Source organism: Tympanuchus pallidicinctus, unplaced genomic scaffold, assembly GCF_026119805.1.
Source record: "Tympanuchus pallidicinctus isolate F22 unplaced genomic scaffold, pur_lepc_1.0 scaffold4, whole genome shotgun sequence".
In the NCBI taxonomy this organism is placed as follows: Eukaryota; Metazoa; Chordata; class Aves; order Galliformes; family Phasianidae; genus Tympanuchus; species Tympanuchus pallidicinctus.
In genome coordinates, this window is record NW_026294758.1 from 22,494,319 (window position 1) to 22,519,741 (window position 25,423).

Consider the following 25,423-nt stretch of genomic DNA (forward strand, 5'->3'; position numbering starts at 1 on the left):
GCATGTATGTAAACTAAACAAAGAGTATAGCAATGACAATGATGTCTGCCTTGTCCATAAGGTAAGGAAACCTCTCAAGAGGAATAATCTCAAGCCAGATGGAGCTTGAGATTGGAGATTGGAGACTGTCCCAAACCAGTATCTGGAGCTGGTCTCTGAGTCAGCCAGCTGACTATGCTACAAAGGCAGCAGTTGCAAAACCTACAGTTAACCTGGCTGGGTTTTTTCTGAGTTCCCTCAGAAACATTTGATAAAAGCAAGGCCTGACTTTTAAGACTTTTCTTCTCATATACAGAACAGAACAAATTGAAGGAAATTTTCTGTGTTTTTATAACTGTGGGTAGGATTACTTTATTAACTAAGAAACATAACTACATTAAATGTTTCGAAAGAGCAAACTTTGAACTTCTGAAGAACTACTGGTTGCACATTCTTTGTTGGCTGTTTATCATTACACTGGAAAGAATATGACAGTCTGAGTCCTCTCTTGTAGCTTATTTTCCCTGGGAGTCTTCAGTGCAAGGCTCAGAAAAACAGGATCTTAGGAGCTTTTTGCTACACAAAATACATCCATATTTCTTCTTTTTGACATTGACACAGGCATGGAATACAAGCAGTTGTGGAAGCTGTCACATAAGAAGAACCAGCCAGGACAGTAGGCCTTCTTGAAGAGGAGATATCTCTCAGCCATGCTTTGTTGTCTCCCACATTTCAGGTATTGTTTGGGCTCTTATTTTTTTCCAATGTCAGGTGTGATTTCAAAGTTCCCTACCTTCTCTGTGCTCCTTGCCCACTTTGTCCAGATCAAAGCAAGCAAAATAGCTTGGCCACGTTCAGCACTCTCTTTGTCACATTTCTTCTTTTTTTTTTTTTGCACCTTCTGTTTGGAACCTACACTGAACCCACCGACCACATCCTGGGCTGTATCAGAAGAAGAGCAGCAGCAGGGAGAGGGAGGGAATTGTCTCCTATTCCGTCCTTGTGGAGCCCCATCTGCAGTACTACATCCAGGCCTAGGACCCCCAGAATAAGAAGGATATAGAGCTGCTACAGTGGGTCCAGAGGAAGCCACAAAGATGATTAGAGGGCTGGAGCACCTCTCCAGCTCTGAAGAAAGGCTGAGGGATCTGGCCTTGTTCAGTCCGGAAAAGAGAAGGCTGTGCAGAGACCTCATTGTGGCCTTCCAGTCCTGAAGGGAACTTATAAGCAGGTATCCACTTTTTTCTCATTCGAAAAGTGATAAGAGGAAATGGATTTAAGCTAAAAGAGGGAAGTTTATGTTAGATGTTAGGAAAAAATTCTTTCCTCAGAGGGCTGTGAGGCCCTGGCACAGCTGCTCAGAGAAGCTGTGGTGCCCCATCCCTGGAGGCACTGAAGGCCTGGCTGGATGGGGCCCTGGGCAGCTGAGCTGGGATGGGCAGCCCTGCCCACGGCGCGGCTTGGGGCTGGGTGGGCACTGAGGTCCCTTCCAACCCAAACCATTCTGTGATTCTATGATTACTCTGAGCAGCATATTCTCACTGTGAAAGCTCCCCAAAGTGACAAAGTAACTATATGTTAACAGGCTTCAGAAATGCCCAAAGCACCTGTCACAATTTCTCAAAACCTGTCAGCTTTCAAATCTGTGAATTCGATATACGCAGTCTTCAGAAAAACACAAAAGTGGTGCTTAAACTTTGCTGTATTTTCGAGATGGGAAACTGGTTACTAAAAACCAGACAACAGCTATCACAAAGGCTGAGGCACACCTAGCAGATAAAATAATCTGGGCAGAGCAGCTGCTCTCAGAAGTCCTCTTTTTTCTTAGAACAGATAGTGAACTAGAAGTTGAAACCAGGAAATGCCTGGCCTGGAATTTTCTTTGGTGTACTAAGGACACAGCTAATGCCTGGCAAGGAACTGCAGTATGGTGTGCAAAGAGAACCCAGCTGTCTAATGTTTTCTTTTTGATTTCTGCAAAGGAATGGGCAGTGCTCAGAATGCCTACATTTCAGTACATAACTGTGTGCTTTTCCTTCTACCATGATGCAACTAACTGAGAAGCCCTGTTTTGGGCAGGGGAAAAGATGCCGTGTCTGCCTATAATCTATAAGGTTGATGACAAGTTAAAAAAGAAGGGATGAGACCTAGTGTTTCTTCCCTGCGCTGCCCAGTGCCATAACCAGAGGCAATGAGGGCAAATGGGAACGCAGGAGACTGCACCTAAACATAAGGAAAACATTTGGTTGTTCCATCTTCGAGGTCTCCATTATTGGAGACATTCACACTCCTACGGACATGATCCTGAACAACCTGCTCAAGGTGACCATGCTCTGAGCAAGGGCTTGGGCTGGGTGCTCTTCAGGGTTCCCTTCCCCTGAAGGCAGCTACACTGCCCATATGAGCAAATCAAATGTGTGGAAAGTGTTAAGGACTTACAGAAAGCAAACAGATCTAATTCAAGAAAAAGCAAAGCATTGGGCTGAGCAGTATTACATCCGATCTCAATAACTGACTTAAAGAGCCTTATTTTTTGCTTCGTATATTTTCTAACTTAGGAAGGTAGGATACACCACTCAGAGGATCTCTAGAGGAGATAGAAGGATAAAGGATCCTGCAAGGATAAAGCTTGTTTATCTGGGCATGGAATTCCATCCCATGCACATAGCTGTTATTCTGTTCAGTGACTTCATTCTTTATATCTTCAGTTGGATCTCTTCTATGTGCTACTGGAGGTCTGGGTAAGATGTCAAGAGGAATTCTGCTGACCCCTAGTAGAAGAATTTATGCTAATGAATGATGTTCTGGCTAAAATTCTAGCCAAGATGTGGCCTGGGAAACTCAGTTGTAGTCAAGCTGATGGATACTGGAATACTACCCAGTGCCCTTACCTTGTGCCAAGGATGCAGAAGTTTCCTTCACCATGACACAGACTGTGGACTTTCTCAGCAGGTGGAAATGGAACTTTCACATTAATCTGAATCTGCCCAGTTGTAGTGTGATATTTGCCATGCCTGAAGCAAGCATGCAGCCTTATGCTGAAGACACAAGTCAGACACAGACTCTTTGAAACAAGTCTGACAATCCATCAAAGCACTTTCAGAAACTGAAGACAGGGAATCTCACCCATTAATGAATTTTCACATGTAAAAACACATACTCACAAAAGACTTAAATTTTGCTTTAATTTCTGGGAATGGCAGCTCTCAAACACCTTAGCTGCAGGTTTCCTGACATCTATATTGTCCACTTGTGGTGACAGTATCCTGAAGCTAGTGACAGGAGGTAGGAAAGGCTTAACCACACCCCTGTAAGAAGAGAGAGGCAACAGCAACAGCTCAGCCATTGGCAGAGTAATAGTTAATGAGAAACTACTGCAAACCTTGTACCAAAGAACATGCCATAAAATAACCCGTGACAGTTAAGTGCCTTCCTGCTTTTACACTGCTAGCTTGTTCACCAACTGGGAAAAAACAAACAGAAAGTGGAAGTGTTGCTGCTTTAAAGCAAGTGATCTGGTGTGTAAGAGATTACATCCTCCCAGGGAGGAGTTTTCGGGGAGGAAGGCAGTGTACAGCTCATAAATATCTGGGACAAAGCGTTGCTGTCCCATCTGCTTTGTGCTCGCTGGTGAGAAGCAGTGTTCCTGTTCATCCACAGACAGCAGCATGGTGGATTCTTTTGTGAAGAGCAAACTCGGAGATAATAAAGTTACCCTTTTCGTAAAGGGATCCTGCCCTTTCTGCAAGAATGCCATAGCATTGCTCAAGGAATTCAACTTTCTGCCAGGATGCCTGGAAGTGGTTGATATCACTGGGATGGATGACGTCCAGGATTACTTTCAGAAAACAACAGGGCAGCGAACTGTAAGTTCTGGTACTTGTTTCAGAATTTCATGACAGAGGACAGCCTGGGCAGCTATCACAGGAGGTGAAGCAAGGTCTCTTTCCCAAGCAGTTTATTTTCAGTGTAACGGTTCAGGTTTCAGGGAGAAGCTCCACCTCTCCCTATTTTTGTAATTGCTCTCTGCTCTGAAGTACTGCTGCTCTCCAGCAGTGTTCTTACTGTGCAGCCACTGTAGAGACCTGTGAGGCTGTGCCTTGTGCCTGGAGCTGTGGCACTCCAGTAACATTTTATACAGAAAAAGCTGGAGCTGGTGGATGCAGAGGGCACCTTCACATTCAGAGTCACCAGAAGTTCCATCTGCAGTTGTGCTTTGAATCTGCATAAGTCAGTACAGGTGTGTTTGGAAAGGAGAGAGTGTAGAGCTGTGGGTTTCTCTGAATTTGGACTCTTGTTTCATCCTCCAGTGTTAAGTGGAAAAGCATTCTGAATTGCCTCATTTAATCCAGCAGCAGAGTGAGACACTGTGCTTGCAAAACCTATCAGCCGCTTATTCTGAAGCTTAGTTAAACAATTGTTTGTATTACGGAGCAATGCTATGTTCTGGAGTTGCAGGAATTAATTCCCGCAGAAACGCTGACATGCTGATGGGGCAGTTTATGCGTCAGAGTGAGTTGTGCTCTCGTGAAACAAACACGCCTTTTTCCTCCCATTCTACCAAACCAAGAGCAACCACTTGAGATGAAGTGGTGTCTGGACTTCTGGGGCTTTTTCCATGCTACTGGGATGCCGTGGGCTGTTCTCACTGTGTGCCTAGAGAAAGCCCAGGAAAAATCCAGACCTGCACTGATTCTGGGACTGCTGCATGGTCCTGCAGGGGCGGTCCTGGTCTCTGTTCATCAGTGCTACCTGCCACCTCCCATGAAGTCCCTGATCTCAGCATCAAGCCAACTTCTTGGCTTATTTTCCGTTTGGCTTTCCTATTTTCAGCCACTTAGAGGCAACAAGAGGATACCTTCTTTCTCACTGCCCCTGCTCTGAGCCAAATGGAATTGCTCACACTGGCACACCATCAAACTCCAAACCCTCCTGGGGCAGGTTGCTTGTGGTTACCCTACATTACATGCTGGGGTAATCAGTTCTTCTGCATATCCTGCCTCTGACATGGTTATGACAACATATTAGCAGCTAAGCTACTCCTTGCGTGTCACACAGGCAATCTTGCTCAGCTTCCTGGGAAGAGCATGCAACAAGCCAAGCATCCTACACCTCACCCTAGGGCCCCAGCACCCTTATTTAACACTGTCTTCCACTAATATCTCTAATGATTCTTCCCACATCCCCACCCTGTCATAGCACTAGACTCGTTGCATCTTTTGGGCAAGCATATTAAATATGTCTTTCCCCTACCTATCACAGTAGGTATACTGCTACATGCTGGTGCCTGTCCCTGCGGGCTTCATCAAAATTCATACTGTGAGCTCAGTCACAGCTGTGGAGTTGAGCTGTTCTGGCAATGGCAGTGGGAGCATGAAAGCAGAAGTACTTTCCCAGCAGTGAGGGAATTTAGGATGGAGAGGTGGATAGCTTAGCTAATGGAGCCACATACTGAAAGTAGCAGGTGATTTCACAGTAGGAGAGGGATTGATAGCACTGGTAACAAGAGAAGCCACCCACAGAAAGAGGAAGTGAATTCTCTGGATGATATGTTTTAATGGCCAGTGAGAGAAGTCATTACTGAAAGCAGAAAACAAATTCCCAGCAACAGAGATATGGGGGAGAGGGTTTTCTTGCACTGTGTTTCACTCAGTGAGGACAAGCGGATTCTGAGTGCTGCCTGGATCAGGTCTCACAAGGCTTGTCTTTCCTGATGCTGCAGTTATAACCACAGAACTGCTTGGTTTGGAAGGGAGCTTCAAGCCCATCCAGTTCCAAGCCCCTGCCATGGGGCAAGGATACTTCCCACAAGACCAGGCTGCCTGGGGCCCCATCCAACCTGACCTTTGGGGCACACTCATCCCTTGAAGAGGTCTCGGATGCTGAAATTCAGTAATTGTGCCTAATCTTTAGGAAAGCCTTTTATTATTATCTTGACTCTGCACCAATTGCCTGTCCTCTGTACTCAGTCATCAGATAAGTGGCCTCCTGGCAGGCACTAAAGTTGTCCATCTGCTGCCACAGACTTGAGGAGATGGCTGGCTGCTACTGCACATTCTGTGCGTGCCATTGCAGTAAGAGAAATTCATTCAACACAAAATGAGGAATGAATGAAAAGGACAGATGTGATGAAAAGGGACAAGAATAGGAAAGGAAATAGTAGATGGCCACAGTTATAAAGTAGGAGGAGGACTATAGGCCATAAAAAGGGCACATGGAGAAAAGATTGTGACAGCAAGGGAAGTTCGCCATTCAAATTAACCTTGTTAGGCAGACAGGGGACTGGTAGCTGCCTGGCACCTTGTTGTGGCTTGGGATGAACCTGGGGGATGGTGTGAGCTCTTGGCCACTTTATCACAAAGATAGCACATTCTAGATAAATCCTCTCCACACTTTTTCTTGTCACTGATAACTGATTAAGCTGTATCTCTCCTCCTGTGTCCAGGTCCCTCGTGTGTTTATTGGGAGAACATGCATTGGAGGATTTTCAGATCTGCAGAAGATGGAACAGCAGCTTCCGACAATGCTACGTCAGATTGGTGCTCTGGTGTAGCTGAAGGGTAGGTAGTAGGGAGTGCTTGCAGGCCAATAGCAATGCTTTTCTTGGTACTACAGATAGAATCTAAAGCAATCCATGGCAAGGACAACATTTGACGGCACACCTGTGTAATGTACACATTGCAACGTGATAGAGGACAAGGTGCAGCTAATTTCAGTACACAGCACAAGGCTTATGGCCTTTTGCTTCTTCTGTGAAAGGCTTACAGGTGGTCAGCAGGCTAGCTCTGTCTACGGGACTAAATATGTAGGATAGTTCCTCATCTGAAATCTGTAATCAAATATCTCCTAGTTTATCTTCTTTCAGTTGGAAACTGCGAAATTACTGAAACTGATTTGTCATTGCTGTTGTTCTCCTTTCCACTTGTAATGATAGATAGAGCACTGTTGTGTGCCTTTATGTGACACAGAAGTCTGAATTCACCTCTGAGATCCCCAGGGGCAGCATTTGCATTACGAAACATTTGACAGCACACATTTCAGTATCTAGCCTTTGCCTAGGATGTAGCCTGAATGGTTCAACTTTCCTTTTATATTTCTCTTTTTTATTATTAGAAAACAGAGCCTGCTGCTTTAAAAAGAGCTCTCTCACTGCTCTAAAGAAAATAGCCTCTTATTATATTGTAACTGGCTTTAAAAAACAATTGGGCACTCTGTGGTAGATGTACTGTCCTTTTCCACTACCAAGCTAATGCACTTCTGTGAGACAGCTATACGCAAAGCCTGTTGCAGTCACGAAGCACAATGATTTCTGTTTTAGTGAGCAAAAGGGCTGTGCGAGACATATGCATGAACTGGTGCAAATTGTGAGTGGAAATTTTCTACAAGAGAAAGCTCTCTCCACAAGACACAGAACATTTCATTATAAATCCCTCAGCTAATTCCTAACAGACTGAGTTTAAACCTGCCCAGCAATGTAGAAGGATCCCAAAGTGGGTCCTCAGAGAATCAGGTTTATACTTGTGCTTGCAAGGAGCAGGGCTTGAAGTGCCGCTAGCCTGGAGATATGCTGTAGCAGGGAATCACCAAAACAGAAAATATGCATTCTGATTAATTCTGTGCAGGTGCTGTATGTGTTTGTAGTGTTCTGATGCAGAGTGGTGGAAGCCCTGGCACAGCTGCCCAGAGAAGCTATGGGGGCCCATTCCTGAAGGCACTCAAGGCGAGGTTGTACGGGGCCCTGGGCAGCTAAGCTGGTGGGGGGCAACCCTCCCCACAGCAGAGAGTTGGAACTTCAAGGTCTTTTCCAACCTAAACCATTCTGTGATTCTATGATTCTGTGAAATGTCATGTAGAGGATGAGCAGCATAAAGAGCTGTTCAACATGTAAACTGGGGTTGTTTATGTCTCTGGGTTTGTTTCTCAACAATGCGATGCTGCTGGTAGACTAGAGGAGAACCAGACATCAGAAATACCTCAGCTAAGTAATCACCTGAGAAGGGATCATGCTTTCCTAATTGTTACCTTCAGCAAAACCCATGTAATCAGGATGCTCAAAAAGAGGCATTTGCAAATTCATTGTGAGGCCAGGCATATAGCTGGATCCAGTGTCTGGGATACCATACAGTATTAGTCAGTGGTCTGAATCATTTCACAAAGCCAGAAATATAGCTGGATAATTCCTGGCCTTGTGAAACAATTCTGACCACTGACTAATACCGTACTTACATGTGAATATACATGACACAGAGCGCACTAATTCCTGAGAAGGGAGAAGACCTTTCACAATCCTGTGACTATCCTGTCTGTACAATACCTGGAAGTGTTAGTTTCTAACTACAGGCATGCTGTGTTCACATTTGATGAAAATCTCTTAACGTAGCAACCTTCAGGAGCATAACATAGGATTCTTGCTCTTCTTGTGCCATAAAGCCACAGGAACCAGAATCCTGGTCCCAACACAGAAGAGGAAATAGTGGCAGCCCATGGCAGGTTTTGGGACTACCACAGTAGATGTCACTTCTACAGAACAGGAGACAATATCTTGGCCCTCCCTAACTGCACAACATGAACCTGGCTCTGCAAGCTTCACAGTAAAGTCACAACAGATTTCACCCACACAGTCTGGAATTTTAAGGTAGATTTTGCTGTTCTTAGCAATAAGGAGCAAAGACAGCATACTAGGTAAGCTGTGACTACCATGGTGGTCTTTGCAGACAATTTCAACACCATGAAAAACCTGCAAAGAAACACTTCATGCTGTAAGTTGTCATGTTTCACTGTGGATCAGAATATTCTGAGATATAGTGATTGCCAAGTGGAGTCTGTGGGTGACCACCCACTTCTCCAACCTGCTTAGCTCCTTGTGAAGGGTGCTGCTGCCTTTGAGAGTATCAGTCTCTATCACAGTCCATCCTCTGACTCCTTCTCACGCACAGAGCCAGGAACTTTATTACAAAATTTGCCTCTATTACAAAAGGAGGCAATCATGTTGGTCAGGTATGGTTTGCCCTCAGTGAACCCATGCTGACTATTTCAAATCATCCCCTCCTCCTTCACATAGCCAGAAAATGCATCCAGAGAGAAGTGGCTCTGTGATATTCCTAGGGACAGAAGGGAGGGATTTTCGGTCTCTTTTGGCCTCAGCAATGGTTCCACATGTCTTTGTTCACCCATTTCCTAATAATGCAGCATTAGAGAATGTCTTTATTGTCCACTGACATCCCTTGCAAGTCACTTGAAGCTAGCACTGGCTTCCCTGGCATCATCCCTACATATCTGGGCAATGCTTCCAAATTCCTCCTGTCTAGTCTGTCTCTGCTTCCAGCTTCTGTGTGCTGTCCCTTCACATCGGAGACATGCTGTGAGATCTTTGTTTAGCCAGCCTCCTGATGCATCTGCTTGTTTTCTGGAGGGTTTTGGATAGACCCCTTTTACACTCAGGGTGGGGCAGAAATATGTGCCTGTGGCGGTAGACAGAAAGTCTCAGTCTTACTGAGCAGTAATAAAAAGTAAGAAACAGAAAGGAGACACCGCAATGGGCTGTCCTTACTCCTTAGTTGTACACAGGAAGAAGCATTGAAGGGAAACTCTGGTGCTTGTGACTTGGGCTAGCCGGTCAGATTGCTGGTGTCGCACTGCAAGGGACAGTGTCATCAGGCTGAGACAGCCTTGCTCAGCAAACATGCTGCATGTGCCAGGCACAGTGTAAAAAGAGCTATCTGTATCTAGCATTAGAGCATGCTGATGAGATGGTTGCTGGCTTGGTCTGTTACTCATGATCATCAAGTATGCCATCAACAATCTGTTGTAGCATGCACTCAAATGTTTTTTCAACACATATTCTGCTTATCCACAAGTTAAGATGCAACTAATTGTAGAAAGAGACAAGGGTGTATTTGTGGGAATGGATGAGCAGAATTATAAAATTGTGAGCTCTATACAGTAAGGAGCTCACTATAATTGCTGCTCCTTGAATTAAGCATGAAAGCAGTCATCTGGCTGAATTCCTTGCTTTACAAAGTCAGAGGTACTCATTTTCCTTAATGAACTGTTTTGGTATGATGATTTTTATTAGACTGAGCTTATATATAGTTATACAAAATACATATAATGTCTATATTGGACTCAAAACAGTGTATATATTCAGTCATTATTTATCTATATATGTGTTATATATGTACATATGCACACACACACAGAAGCAGTGTTTAAAAGGTCTCCGAATTCTGTTGTATCAGTGAAGTTACAGCAGTGATCTCTACTCTTCCTTCTAATGCTTCTGCTTTCAGGAGAGACGACCACAAACTCTGACCTTGCCCTCTCAACATGCATGCATCTTGGAACAGATTCCTCCCGGCTGCTTTTTGTGGGATCATACACATCTTTTTGGGGAATGCAACTTCTCATTTCATTCATATGTACTTCAATATGTCACATCTCTTCATACTTTCTGTGGTTCTGAAAAGAAGTTTAGACTGTTAAACGATTTAGCTCAATAAAATATACTTGAACAAAGTGGCTGAGATCACCACTGTGTTTCTTCTACTGTGCAGGCCAACTCACACTCTCATTCTAAATGTCTGTTTTCTTTCTACAGTCTTTCTTCCACATGTCTTTCCCAGAAGGCTTTATGGAAACTCTCAGTGTTTTCCATGTCCTTTAAAAAATATCATTAAAATAGCTAGAGCACACACTGCTGTCATGCTGTAACACAACCTGAAACAAATGCTGCAGCTTGCTAAGGTTACCCCAATCCTTAATACCTTTTGACTAAGATCTCACTATGCAGTCGTGAAGGTCAGTGCAGCCCTTTTTTGGTAAATATTTTGTTACAACACAACTGCTGCTGGAAGTAGTATGAGCTTCCGTATTTCTGACTGCAATCTAAGAGTTACCTGACAGAATATGCCTGGGGCTGTGCAGCTGATTCAGAAAGCTGCTGGTTGAGCTTTGACTCTACAGCACTGGCCAAAGGCAAACCTAAGTCAATAGTGTTGTGCAAGAAAGCGTTTGTGGGAAATGGACAGTACAACTACTACCAGATCAAACTGGGTGAAGAGCTGCTGTAAAAACTTAGCATTCGAATAATGCTGTGTCAAAAATTGAAAGTTTAAGGAATTTTTTAGTTGATTATGAGGAAAAAACAAGCAAGCAACAACAACCAAAAGCACCATAAAACCCTTCTCAATTCTTTTCACTGTTATTATTTCCCTCCTCCTTAAAAATAAAATGCTCCCTCCCTCCCTCCCTTCCTCCCTCCCTCCCTCCCTCCTGCCCTCCCTCCTTCCCTCCCTCCTCCCCTTCCTTCCTATTAAAAGCTGTGAAATTCTGTGGAATTAACTCAGTACCTGAAGCTTATTTTTGTTTTGATAAACATGTTAGCCTTTAGAATTTGCTGATGAAACAAAGGTCTAAGTGGAAGAATACAGACCAATTTTGGGGCCACTGCATCAACATGGCCTTGACGTGGCCCCTGAGCACTGCCTTTGTCTCATGGTATGTCACACGAGACAGCATGAGCCATCAGTTCAATGAGAAGCCATGAAACCCATTCTTACTTTAAATTCCACATGTGAGTCAACTCTGGTTGCTTGTCTTTGTAAAACTCCTTAAAAGATAAAAATGCTGTGGACGTGCCTGGAAAGCAGTGACAATCACAAAAACTTAATTATTAACAAGTTTAAAGTCCTTTTCCTCTCGGCAGATCAGCAATTATCACATTTCAATCAGTCTTAGTTTAAAATGACTCATGAGAATTTGTGTGTATTTACATTTGTTCAGCGTATCTTAACACTATTCCAGGAAAAGAGCAGTCTGTAAACATGAGAAGGTCAGGGTGAACATTTCCTATATTGCATGGTAGGGTCTTTTAAAACAGTGCTCAGGCAAAATTTACTGTTTCCAGTCCTTTTACATAGCTAGAATTTTTGCTGGGTGAAAAGTTTAACACCTAGTAACAAAGTCCAAATGTACTACCATCCATTGACTCAGAAAAAACATTAAGTTTAATCTGCTGTGGAAATTTTCTTCCTGTGCTTACGCAGGTGTGCAGGTGTGATTGTACAGGATTTCAGATGGTGGGCAGTACTGATGGCTGCTGACAATGATGAGAGCAACTGTTCAGTCAGTGTTAAGTCTACAGCCACGATTCTCTATTTTTAGTGCTTCAAAAAGTCACACTGACTCCCTTTTCAGCTTAACACTTCTGAAGAAAGCTATTCTGGGACACATCTGTCATAAATCAAATACTGCCACATAGATCTCAGCAAGGACTGAAATATTCGGCCTATAACAACATCTTCTATGTGTTTCCTAACAAGTAAAGAGCTTACCTATTTAGCTGTGTAACTGTATCACTTTTTGCAAGCCTAAATATGAGAGGAAAGCAAAAATAGCTAATTTCAGCAATTTATGAGCAATTTTACCACCTATAAAGCATTATTACAATGCTGTTTATGAAATGCAGTTCAAATTTAGAGCAGATGACCATGCTGGTACAATCTGCCTCAGTAATTTTGCTCCCCAGCAGTGGGCCAGCAGCACCTCAGAATCTATGCTGCAATGTGAAGCACCCAGAGCACTGTCTCTGAACATCACCCTATTCACCACCCATCCCTTCTTTTCACGAAAATTATGGTCACACAGTGAACACAGCGAAACAGTGTGAAGGAAATAGCATAAACCATTTCAAAAACCAGCTGGATATTAACATTCTCTGGCTAAGACATCATCCACAGTCTGAGTACCACAGAGTTCAACTTGGACATGGTTCTGGTTTTCCCCATTTTCACAAGTATGAAATAAAAAAACATTGATAGGATTTACATCAGCAGCTGGGTTTTCTAACAGGATTTGGAATTATTCAGTGTGCAAAAAACAGAGACAGAGTGCTGTTAAGTTGTAACTACCAGAAAATCTGGTTGCATTTCCTGGATGTTCAGTTAATTTCTACAGATCAATTAGTTTCTACAGCTTTTATCATAGATGGAACAACTGGAATTCTTCACAGCTGGGAATAAAACAAAAACAAAAACAAACAAACAAAAATCTCAGTGTTTTTTCATATAATCACAGTGGTGAATATGAGTTTAGGAACAGGAATATGTTGCTATAGCTTATAGGCAAAACTCATAACATGACAAATAAAGTTGATGAGGAAAGGAGAATATTGATTTTTAAAGAAATGTTAAAATTCTCAGAAGTTCACACATGAAGCTGATATGGCACTTTAAATGATAAATATATGTAAGGAACGTTAGCCATGAGAGAAGACTGTCATGACATGATCTGCAGAAATGTGGATAACTTCATGCCAACCCTATTGAACAGGTGTATTCAGAACTGCTGCTGTTCAGTCTCTCCCATTTTCTTGGCTGAACTATTTCCACTTCAAAACAAATTCTACAAAATGAAGTAGATGGCATTTTAAGGGTCAAAATAAAAACAAACAAACAAGCAAACAAGCAATATCTCTGAGGCTGCTGGAGCAGAACTGCTCTTTGAGGTGTGCTGCAGTTTGCTAGCACATTGCATGCAGTGCAGCAGGGGACTTGAGTGCTTCCCATGAGTGCTGATGAGCAGCCTGTATCCCGTCAGTAAGATGTCCAGAACACAACTGAAGAGCCAATGCTGGATGCAGCACAACCTTACCAGCAGTGCAACACTCCAGCGATATTTTATTTCTTTTGCAGTGTCTTGTTACACTTCATGGGGAGAAAATACAATGCACTGACAATGCCAGTCTTACAAGCTGACCATAAAAGCATGAAATATTTCAGTCAGTTAAGTCCTTCTATATGTTGTACAAAGATCAGAGAATTTTTTTCCCCTCTTCTCCCATCAGGCCTCGCCACTCAGAGCATTCAGTGGCCAGAGGCTTGCCCACACCATTCTTTTCCTTGTAAGGAGTGGCTTCCCCGCCTCACATTTTAAAACTGAATGCAAGGGCAAGATTAAGTATCAGTGTAAACTCATCGATGGGGTTGTTCTTAACCTCAGCTTGGAGAGAACTGCAAGAGGCCTGCTCTCCCCAGCTGTCCCACAGTTCTGCCCACCCTGCAGGCACTGAGGGCCGCATCCTGCTTTCTTTCTCCTGAAGTCATTCCGAGCTTCAGGCACAAATGCAGCCCGTGGTGGGGCCTTGTGCAGGGTGAGCTGCTATGCTGGAGAGAGCATGGCCCCTACCATGTCACAGCCACTGTGCTGTGTTCCTTCCTCACTGCCACGTAGCTCACAGGGTATTGCACTCATCCCGTTTTTGCTTACCCAGTTTTTGCTTTTGCATTCCTCTGTCATGTTGCCTCTTGCTTCTGGTGAGCCAAAACAATTTCCTGTTTTCTTTCAAACCCTTCTTCAAACAGCTGAAACTGAAATTCAGTAAATAGCTCCAACTCACATTCTGTTGTACTCTCATGTCTTTTCCCATCTCCTCCACATCCTCTGCACCTGCCAAGTCCCAGCACCAGTAATGCCCTGGCCCTGCTGCACAGCTGTGAGCTAGAGCTACCCTGTTTGTCTGAACACCAGAAAGTACTTCTTTATTGTAAGGGTGACTGACCAATGGGACAAGCTGCCCAGAGATGTTGTTGTGTCTCCTTCCATGGAGACAGAAAGCCATATGGACATAATCCTGGGTAATGCGCTGTGGGGGTCCTTACTTGAACAGGAAGCTTGGAACAGATGATCTGCAGATGTCCATTCCAACCTTGACCATTCTGTAATTCTGTGGTTCTGTAAAAGACCTCCTGACCCTCAGCAAAACACAGCAGCAGTTCTTGTTTTCCATGGTAAAGAAGCCATGTAGAGGCTGCATTTGTTGCAGAGGTGCTTGGGCAGCTGCCCTCTCTGGGGAAATATTCTGCAACTAGCATCCAAGTATTTGGAATTCATTTTGAGTTATTTCCAGTGTGTTACGAGCGTCCCTCAATTAGCAAGCAATAAATGTATTGGCTTTTCAAATAGAGCTGCAATATTGAGACCTTCCTGCCTCTTACTCAGAGGAATAGTGGAGCTGCTTTCTGTAATTATTCAACTTTGTCTCATCTCATTTTCTGCAAATAATAAGCATTGTTGGGAGCTGATGAGACTGATCACTTGCTCTTTGCCGCATCACTAGCAAGAAAAGCTATGCAAAATACTTTACACATTTCTTCTTCTCCTTATATGACTTTAAGTTCAGAAATGAATAAGTAGCTAAATCCTTTTTTGGTCTAATACAGAACTATTCACCAAAACTTCATCTCAGACTGACATGAAGAGGGAGAAAACGTCACTGAATGGAGAGGGCCTTAGTTTAGGGTGTAGGGAAATACTGCAGTACAAAGTGATTTTTTCCCTCACTTATCACATCATGCATAAATGATAAGTTAATAAGCTATCAAAATATTTCCAACAGTAATCACAAATGTAACACAAATGAGACAATAATCATGAGAGCTAGCGAAAATCTTTTTATTTTGTAGCAAAATTTTAAATATTAAATCTAGTAGCGTGTACATTTAGTCATGGCATATTGAAAGAACAAGCATATGCATAACGGAGTAATGTTTTTTTCTTCTAATTCTGTTTTCCCAAATCAAATACACCAACACCTAATGGACTACAGCAGAAACTCTTTAATTATACTGTGGAAAACACTATTAGTACAGAAATGCTTTTTATCAGTCTGTGTAGGTCTCAGTGCTGGGTTGGGACAAGCGTACACATATACATGGCGAAAATTATACGGTGTAATCTATTACTTGTACAACTCCACTTCTAGAAGAGAATTTCAAGATCTATCTCCAATGAAGGATTCAGAAGTCAAATTTCCACCTGTCTGTCTGTCCAACACTGTAATCTCAAGCCCTCTGAAACCTGCTCAGCTACTGCCTAAGGTTACCCACATTCACCACCTGCCTTTCTTTGAGCCCAACATTCCCAATGCTCTTGGAGTCAGGAGATGCTAGGATCTGTGCAACCCTCGTGAGTTGGCATCGAGACATTTGGGTCCCTGCCTGCCACTGCCAGGGCAGTGTAAGAAATGTAGCTTAGAATGCCATCATGTTGAGGCAGCTGCTGGTTCTGTGGGTTCTGTCTAGATGCAAACCATAGTTCTCACAGAGAAAAAAGCTCTGGGGCTGTTATAAAATCAGAAACTATTTCACTTTATAATACATTGTTTATCAGAACTTGGCAAGTCTATTTTAACGTGAATAGGATGCTACTAATAGGATAACTATGGATTACCTGTAAAACATCTTGAGCAATAATCTCCTACAGTAATAACACATCAGCTTTCCTCTGCCTTTTCAAATTCACTTGTTCAAATAACTCTTTCCAGCTGCTTCCTAAATTTTACTTTATGCCATATCAAAGATCCTAACATATTATTCATACAAAGTTATTCACAAATACCAAATTCGATAGGGCAGTAATTTCTGATCCATGATCTCAGTATTGTACTGCCTGTCAGAATACTAAAAAAATACTATTAGCAAATAACCAAGCATCATGATCTACTCTCAGCTAATGTCAAGATTTTAAAAATAGTTTTAGGATAAACACATTTCTACAGGAAATCATCACACAGAATAAAATTGAGAATTACTCACTACAATTACTCTAAGAATTTAAATTTCTCTCATGTTCTGCATTTGCAAGGTTAACATATCTCCACCTGATACAGGTGGCATTATTGGGATACTCAGTAAGGTGGAAAGCTGTCTTAATGCCTGAATAATATTATGTGGTAAACCTGTGAATAAATAATAAATATCTTTATGCTGCCTGGATTCTCCGTATAAAACCTGTGATTACCACAATATCAAAATATTGGTTGGATACAAAGTTCATATACCCATTAAGCCTACTTAAATGTCTATAAAACATTTGCATAAAGTTAAAAATAGTATTTCATCATATCTTAACTTAAATTACTGGCAAAATACTAACTTCTAGCAAAATAAGACTGAGAAAGCTTTCAAAGCATTAAGAATTTAGGACTGCATGCAATGCAGGCAAACATTCACATAAATTTCCCTAATTTTGCACAAGAATTCAGTATGAGTCCTAAAACCATATCATCAGTGAACGAGCTGGCTGCTGATACAGAAGCATGCATTGAGTGAGCATGCAGCAGGGCATCTAGGCAAGGTAAAGTTCAGCTGTTTGCCCATTTTTGTTCATGACTTTGTGCTCAGAGAAAGCACAAGTCTTACTCCTACCTATCCAGCTAATTTATGCTTTTAAGATGAATGACATAATTAGGAAAAAAACCCTTTCTACTAATTCAAGTGCAATACATATTATTTTCCTAATCTTTTTTTCATTTCTTTTTCAGTGATCTTGAAAAAGCAATGTAATGCTCTACATACGTGCAAGATGCAATGATGTCTTGTCTTTTAATGAACTCTAAGGTCTCCTGACAAGCTAAAAATAAAAGTGATTTGTCATTCTTATATAAACTAATCTTGGAATTTCCAGCCTGCACTAGACTGAGAAACATTTTACTTTCTTTTTCCCAGAATAGAAGACATTGTTCCACTTTATGCAAAACATCTCCATAAAGAAACAACATTCCTTTGATTCTAGCGTGGAATTTGAAAAGAAGAATTTGCCTATGAAAATTTAAAGGAATGTTAGAAAAAAATGATCATGTAAGCAGAAAGGATTCAGCTCCAGCAATTTGCAGTGCCACCTTCATCTCACAGACAGTTTCTTGGTACATCTGAGATGCTCTGCTCTGAACTTTGGGGAAACACTCAGTATTTTTTCTTTGTCTTTCCTTTGTCTTTCTAGGTTCAGATAACACATAAGAAAACTAAGGGTAAATGGCAAAGTAGAATTGGAAAAAAAAGTACAAGAAGACTGATAATAATGCTACACTCAGATAGATATTCTCAGTGTAAATGTTGGTTCATTTCTCATAACAGTAATACCTACTACAATATTAATGGTAAGAGAAATGAATAATTCAGATCTGTGATCCAAAGAACATACCCTTAAAGGCTGTGTGCTGTTGAAGAGTCACCCTTTGCACAGTATTCAAGATTCACTTCTTGTATCTGAGAAAGTAACCACGCATTCAGAAAGTATGGACATACAGTATGACCTCTCTAACAAAAGTGCTCTACAGATGAAAGCAGGCTGTCTTATCTTACTTACTGGGAGGAAAAAGTATTTTTATTTCTAGACATTTGGCAGGCACTAAAGAATATACTGATGCATAGCATTCCCCAGGATTAAAATGTCTGATTATATGACTATAAGATTCCTACTGAAAGAAGGGAAAAATTTAAGGTGGAATAGCAAATTAAAGCTTACTGAGGCATATATTAATCTTACTCTTTATTTTGCAAACCAATAAATTGCAGTAAATTTTAGTATTCTGAGATATTATGAATTGGCCTCTCAGCATCCAAGCAATGATGATCTTATTCCTACTATACACAGATTTAGAAAAAAATACATTTTCAACACCTTAATAGCTGAAAATGACCATGACATCCAATTAAAAAGTGGAACAGATGTCAGTGATGACATGACCCAGTTTAAACCCTGTAAATGTGAAATCATCATCCCTCAAAAATTCCTCATGACACATTTCTTACGGCTTTAAGGAAAAAAAAGCAGAATCGTTTATTACCAAATTGAAGCATATATTAAGTGTGCTACAGTGTTGCATACAGTGTTCAAGGGCACATCAGTGTTCATTTTTTCTGCTGATACATTTATTGTACTTCATATGATCCCCATTTAGACATTTCCTAGCTGAGATGTACTTCCAGAATGTGCAGTCTCCTTACATTATTGTGCAGTGGCATTTCTGAGAGTGGATGTAATTCCTGTATTCAGCAAGTTGCTTCAGGTACATACTGGATGGCCATCTGTGCATCTCTACGAAACTGCGCTCCTCCACTAAACAAAGCAATAAATGAATTAACCATAATATATACACAGGCTGCAAAAATTTTCACAAATTTGTTTAAAAGCATCATGGATAGAAATGCAAATAAAATAGTAAAGTTGAAATTACTCTTGTCCCTTTTGTCTAGATCTTACTGTAGTATACACAGTGTAAAAGTTTTTAGATGTTGTCCTCTTGCTACTGCCAGTAATAAATACGTTTCATAATAAAACAGATGTAACACTTATTAAAGAGAGAAGGAAGATCATCCTAAAGAAGAATATTCTTTATCCTCAGAAGATAACTAAACATGGGAATCAACCACAGGAGCTTTTCATGCTGAAATACTACAAAGGAGGGTATTTCAATTTCTACGCCAATAGTTTGTCTTGAGACTACAAAAAACAAGGTGAAGAGGTCAGTTAACAAGTTAGCAAGATTTTTGTCTTTCATTCCGCATTTTCTGTCACTGACACCATAAAATCACATAACAGAGTCATTAGTCACAGTACTTAGGTAAAATCTCCTTGCCTTTGCACAAGTATGCATTTTCATCCCTACACTCCAGCCATACCCAAATCATCTGGCACCAATCTCAGACCAAGTGGGACAGAGATCAAAGTACGGAAGAGATCTTGAAGAGCAGTGAGGCAGGGAAGTTACATCAGTAATAAACAATAGGAAGGTATATTAGTAACAGGCAATAGGCAACATTTTCATTTATCTTCTGCAGAATGCAGAGGCGCCTTTGAAGATTTCAATATTTCACCTACAAAGAAGGTACTAGTAATCAGCTCCCTCACGATCTCCTTGAAACTGGTGATGATGTTATGTGATGATGTTCTGAATAATACAGGTCACCTGCCAGTAACTGCTGCCAGCTACCAGTGAGTTTCCATCAGGGCTGTGCCTGTTAGAGTACTGGTGTCCTGCAAGCTAGAACAGAATGTTTTAACCTAGTGCGTATGTTTTTACATTTGCACCCTCATTTCTTGCTTCCAGGTTTCTCAGTGCAAGTTTGATGGAGCAGGACGTGCTGATCTCCCAATGAGTTGTATGGAAGTGGCTCATAGGAAAGAGAAAAGCAAAGGGAAGACTACATACATGCTGATAGCAAACTTCAAGGACTACCAGCCAACTCTCTGGATGCCCTTTTCCCACAAGTAGATCCATGGCTGTTTTCTCAGACGCTAAGCCAACTGGGTACCAGTCACAACCAGCAATTTCAGAAACCTCCACAAACCAACAGCTACACCAGCTCTGGGTGCTTTACGCATGGTGGAGGCAGGAAACTCCAGGCAATGGCTCAGCAAACATATGGCATGGTGATACTCTACAGCTCATCCCCAAGTTATTTGGGCATTGTCAGAGCATGTCCTGACTGTAGACACTTCCACAGTGTCATAGCAGGCTTGTACAGACTGATACACACCTCTGTAACTGCATATGCAAGCAGAAGCACACTTACAACTTTCCACAGCAGAAAACAATCTTCTAATAAAGATTTTACTGCTGATATTGACGGTGAGAAACAGCATCAGCCCTAAAACCTTTAGAAAAAACTTTCCATAGATCAGTGTCCTGTCTGACAATGCTCTGGTAGCACTAAGAAGTAATTTGAGTGTGAAAAGTCAGTGAATGTTCAGTGAATGTGGACTACTCTAGGGACTGCCTATGTAGGTCTGAGTATCAGATGCAGCTGTGAATGAGGTAGTAGCACCTTTGTAAATACGGTAAGAGGGTTAGAGTTTTCAGTTTTCTGAGTCAGAATACAATGGGGGAAAACAAATGAAGTAACAGGCTACTTAACAGGCTGTCCACAGAGGTTGTGGAGTCGTCATCCCTAGAGATGTTCAAGAAACACATAGATGTGTCACAAAGGTACGTGGTTAGTGGACATGGTGGGGGTGGGCTGACAGTTGGACTAAATAGTCTTTTCCAACATTAATAATTCTGTGATTTTATGATTCTAGTAACAACAGCCCCATATAATTTTTATCCCACTGTAAAGTGGGAAGGTAGCTCTGCCTAGATGAATCCCTGCAGTGACCCATAAGCGACTGGGTCTTTATTCTCGTACATTAACAGAAAGCCAGAGGCAGCTCCCAACTCCACCAAACTGAGGGAAAAACCTGATTTCTACACATTCACGAGAACCTTAGAGTAGCTGAGATTGTAGCAAATACAGTTCAAACACACTCTGACACCTGAATCAGGAGGCAAAGGATCAAACCATGAGCCTCCATGTGAATTATTCACCAGCACAGCTGCTCTTCTCTCACTTATCATTCAATTCTGACTGTACAAAAAGGGTGTTTCAGAAAGGGGGCAGATGGCCCACTGGAGGATGAAACTCAGGTCCAAATGAAGCAGGAAGGACCCAGCTCTCCTTTCTCTGTTTGTAACAATCAGAAGCCATCGGTCATCACACATATATGTGAGTCCGAAAGTCTTACATATTTAAGACTTGCAATATATAGATTTTGCAAACGAGGAAAGAAAACTTTTAATCAATTTTTGTTGAAATGGAAAGAGTTGCACCTGTCAAGAACACACATCAGAGTGATGAAATAAATTAAAAAAAATGGACAAATCTGAAATTACATGTCAGGATACAAACTCTGTATTGGAAAACAAGTACCAAATCCCTGGAAGAGCTTAGGTTTATTTACTTCAGTATTTATTAATTAAAAGTTAGTTAGATTTCAAAACATCTGCTGGATAGTACCACGAGAATCCTGTTGTCTACCTACAAAAAATTCCATATCTTCAAACAGCATGTATTGGGAGTGACTTAATAGTTTCAATAATGGGTACAGGCTAAACAAGCTTATATACATGAGTGTGAAAGGGATGTCATGTGATGATCAAAGTGCCCAAGCTGATTCAGAGACAGGAGGGATTGGCTATGCTGGTCATCACAACAGGAATCAAAAGACAAATGTATGAAGTGCTTACTGTGCTGCTCTTTATGTGTCTCATTGTGAGACTCACAATGAGGTGGTGGATCATCTGGTTCCAACAGATTTTGGATTGTTCTACCACAGTGTATCGAGAAAAGTCCTACTCATAATGCAGAAATATTATTATTCAGTATCTCACTTTTGGTCTTAGCAGAATTTTAAAATTTGTATTTTTAAGAAGTAATCTGGAAACAGCTACCTGAAAGATCTTGAAATTCAGGCTTTTGGCTGAAGATGAGGTAGTTAGTGGCAATAAAATGAAGAAGCCAAGTGGAAAGGCAATCAGAATTGTGAAACTGCAAGAAGGAAATACAATAATTTAATACTATTGAGTCTAAAACAAAAGAGAAAAACAACCACACTTCCCATGACAAAATATTTCAGATTACCACTATTATCATAGCATTCTATTAAATAAAGTTTTAACAGGAGGAGTTGAAAGGGACATTGACAGAGATATTTAAATGGGCACAGATCCATGAATGAACAATAAAACTGCTTCCTCCAGCTGTCTGAACTAACCCCTGGGTCTCCTTTTGGTGATGAATCTTGAAATGTTTGGCTTCTGTGCAGCAGAAGAGCTTCAGAAAAAGTAGGGTGAGGAAGATCCTCTGCCTCCACTTTGCCTCAGTGTGCTAGGTAGCTCCTGCAGCTTTAATCCATCAGGAGCAGAACTGAATCTGGGTGTTTCCTCCTGTGCGAATGTGCTGGGTACACTCAGATTATTTGGACCAATTTAGAAGCAGCAACAAAGTGCAGTGCCATGACACACACAGTTAAAAAGTTGATGAGACATTTTAATTTCTGGGAATCTCTACACATTTACTCAAACATAGGCACAAAAGGAAAACATGTTTTAAAGACTGCTTTTTAGAAACTACAGTTTAAAAAGCAGGTTGCTTATATAGGTACCTCCCAGATGTGATCATTTAAATTTGCTTTTTTCTCACATGAATGAGGCATGATGCTATTTCTTCTCCACAAAATCCCATTTCTGTAAGAGAATATCTTTCTTGAGACTTGTAAACATTTTGTTTTTCTCTTTTGCTTTCCAAATCAGCCCTTTCTCTATCTGGTTTCTTCCAGCCTTTTCTTTTCACTCAGTATCTATTAATCAGGTGAGATTTTCTGTGGCATTTGGATATAATACAGTTTACCTTTTTCGACTAAAAGAGGAGGTAGTGCATCTTCAGTTGCCTTTAACATTCTCTTTTGGCAGAAATTAAGCTTAATCATTGCAATGTGTCATTGGTGAAGAAAACTGCACAGAATATGGCATGACTGCACATTCTGCAATAAAAGGCTGAAGAAGACTCTTTTTTTGCCACCCTTGTGCCACCAGAAATTCCTGTGCACCAGATTATAAATCAACACTTGCCCTCAGAAGTGAAATTGTTAAGTTAATCAATATTTTAACAGTTACTTTAAAAAAAAAAATTCTCCCCCTCCCTCACAGCTAATAACAGTGAACATATATATACTCTTCTTTATTATAAGAAAGTAATACCTTAGCTTTTTTGAGCAAGCTAACAATGCTGAGACTTGTGGATGCCAGTTCTCTGCTAGGCATGCTCTGGAGCTGTGTGATAATGTAGAGCTCACAGATATGCTGGAGCCTCATTACTTGGTACATCTCCGCACAGATCAAGAGGGACATAGCTTGGAGAATACTGGCTGAAACAAACAGCAGAACATCAGTTACACATAATTTACTTATCTGAGAAGATGACTGAAGCTGCTTTTTACAGACTGATCTTTTAAACATTTAATGACGGACACGAAATCAAAATGCTGTTGTGTTTATTTTTCATTACTATCATTATAAGTTAATTTCGTCACTATTTTCCTGGTAAGGTATTTAAATAGCAGGAAAAAGGCTAGTTGGTAAATGTTTAGAGGGCAAATATAACAAACTGTAGTCAATTTCATATGTCTTGAAATGCTAAGTCAGATGCTGCTGACCTCCTTAAAACTAGTGATAATTAGAATGATGAAAGTTTGTAACTTGTCTTTCAAAAGAAAACATCTGTAATACTTAGAAAATACAATCAAAAAAGAGACTGAAGAGGAAAGACAGAAAATTATTTTAAAAATGCTGTAGAGATTGCGTATTTAACTCAATGGACACTGAAATGTTAGGAGGACTGAAAAGGGAACCACGAAAAAAGACTAACAGCAAAATAGAATTATTTAAGAAGAAAAAAAGAAACAAAATTACATACAGCGCCATCATTCATTTTGTCAAAGGAAGATTATCTGTAATTAATTCACATTTCATATTTAAGAAGGCTTTTCTTCTCATTAAAGAAGATAAAAGATAAGAAATAAAGAAATTTAGTTCATTATTCTTGACAAATATTCCAGTTTTAATATAATTAGAGGTGCTTTATATGCAAGTAAGATATTAATGTACACCAGTGAAATATTCTTACAAGTTAACTTTATTTATATAAAGCATCACAAAATATATGCCAACCAAAATGAAAATTTTGAAATGAAACTCAGAATTCAGATTAGAAAGTAATACTACTTTGGTGTAGAGAGAAAATTCAGAATATTTTAGTGGACAAAAAACAGAATTTCACACTTTTTATTCAGTTTTGCTATGTAAGCATAAAATGATTACAGCACTGCCCTCTTGGCATACTGGTTTTAAAATCAAAGAATCATGGAATGGCTTGGATTGAAAAGGACCACAATGATCATCCAGTTTCAACCCCTCTCCTATGTGCATGTCACCAACCACCAGACCAGGCTGCCCAGAGCCACATCCAGCCTGGCCTTGGATGCCTCCTGGAATGGGGCATCCACAGCCTCCTTGGGCAACCTGTTCCAAGGAATACTTGAATAATACTTGAATTACTCTGATTTATTTTTTATCACTAACATTTTTTTGTTGTTGTTGAGACATTATCCAGCAACCTACTGCTATTTCTTAATGCAATAAATGCTGCATCACTTTCTATCCATTCATTTTTAATAACTCAACATGGAGTAATGTATATATTTTAAAATTTTCTTACCTGGACAGCAGGAGTCGGTATAGAGATACTCTAGAAAGGAGAGGAAAGTGTCTTTGGAAACCCCATACACTGGAACCAGAATACTATTTGCTTCTAGATAATTACCATTAAACATAGCTGCCATTACCTCACAGCGAGCTACCAGAACTGCTCTGTGGGCTGGTACAGTTGCACCTGCAGGATGCAAGAGAAAAATTCATGACAAGTTTATGCACGTGGTATGATCTTGATGCTAAGTCTTGCATTTTTTCAGACTGTATACACATCAACTATGATGATTACGAGCAATTTTTTTTTTTAAATTAACAATATCATATAGATAATTAATAACATTTTCATTTTGTGCCATTCAAGATGTTTACATTTATCTAATAGCCACTAGCAAATGCAGGCATCACACTACCAGATAAGATCCTGAAGAGAAATACCGAATTTCTTATTACAATTTGCTCCTCACAAGTGTTCCAAATAGGTCAACATTTTATCAACCAGAAACACTGATGTTCGTTGCATGTTCATCAGCAACCCAACTGGTAACAAATGTGTGTTTTAGTCCAACTTGCACATAACCA

General features: G+C 40.8%; 1 protein-coding gene across 4 annotated transcripts in view; it reads right to left on the bottom strand.

Annotated features, from left to right (window-relative positions):
* Positions 1-15,407: 15,407 nt before the first annotated feature.
* The window catches only part of RHOBTB3 (Rho related BTB domain containing 3), a 31,003-nt gene continuing 20,987 nt past the window's right edge, over positions 15,408-25,423 (bottom strand). For 3 of the 4 annotated variants that reach the window (XM_052701531.1, XM_052701532.1, XM_052701533.1), the window contains exons 9-12: positions 24,852-25,025; positions 23,336-23,502; positions 22,028-22,124; positions 15,408-18,876 (exon numbers count right to left, since the gene is read on the bottom strand). In XM_052701531.1, the coding sequence (XP_052557491.1) occupies positions 18,761-18,876; positions 22,028-22,124; positions 23,336-23,502; positions 24,852-25,025 (554 nt within the window). In that variant the 3' untranslated portion in view covers positions 15,408-18,760. The remainder of the gene's footprint in view (positions 18,877-22,027; positions 22,125-23,335; positions 23,503-24,851; positions 25,026-25,423) is intronic. The other variant, XM_052701534.1, reaches the window with a different exon arrangement.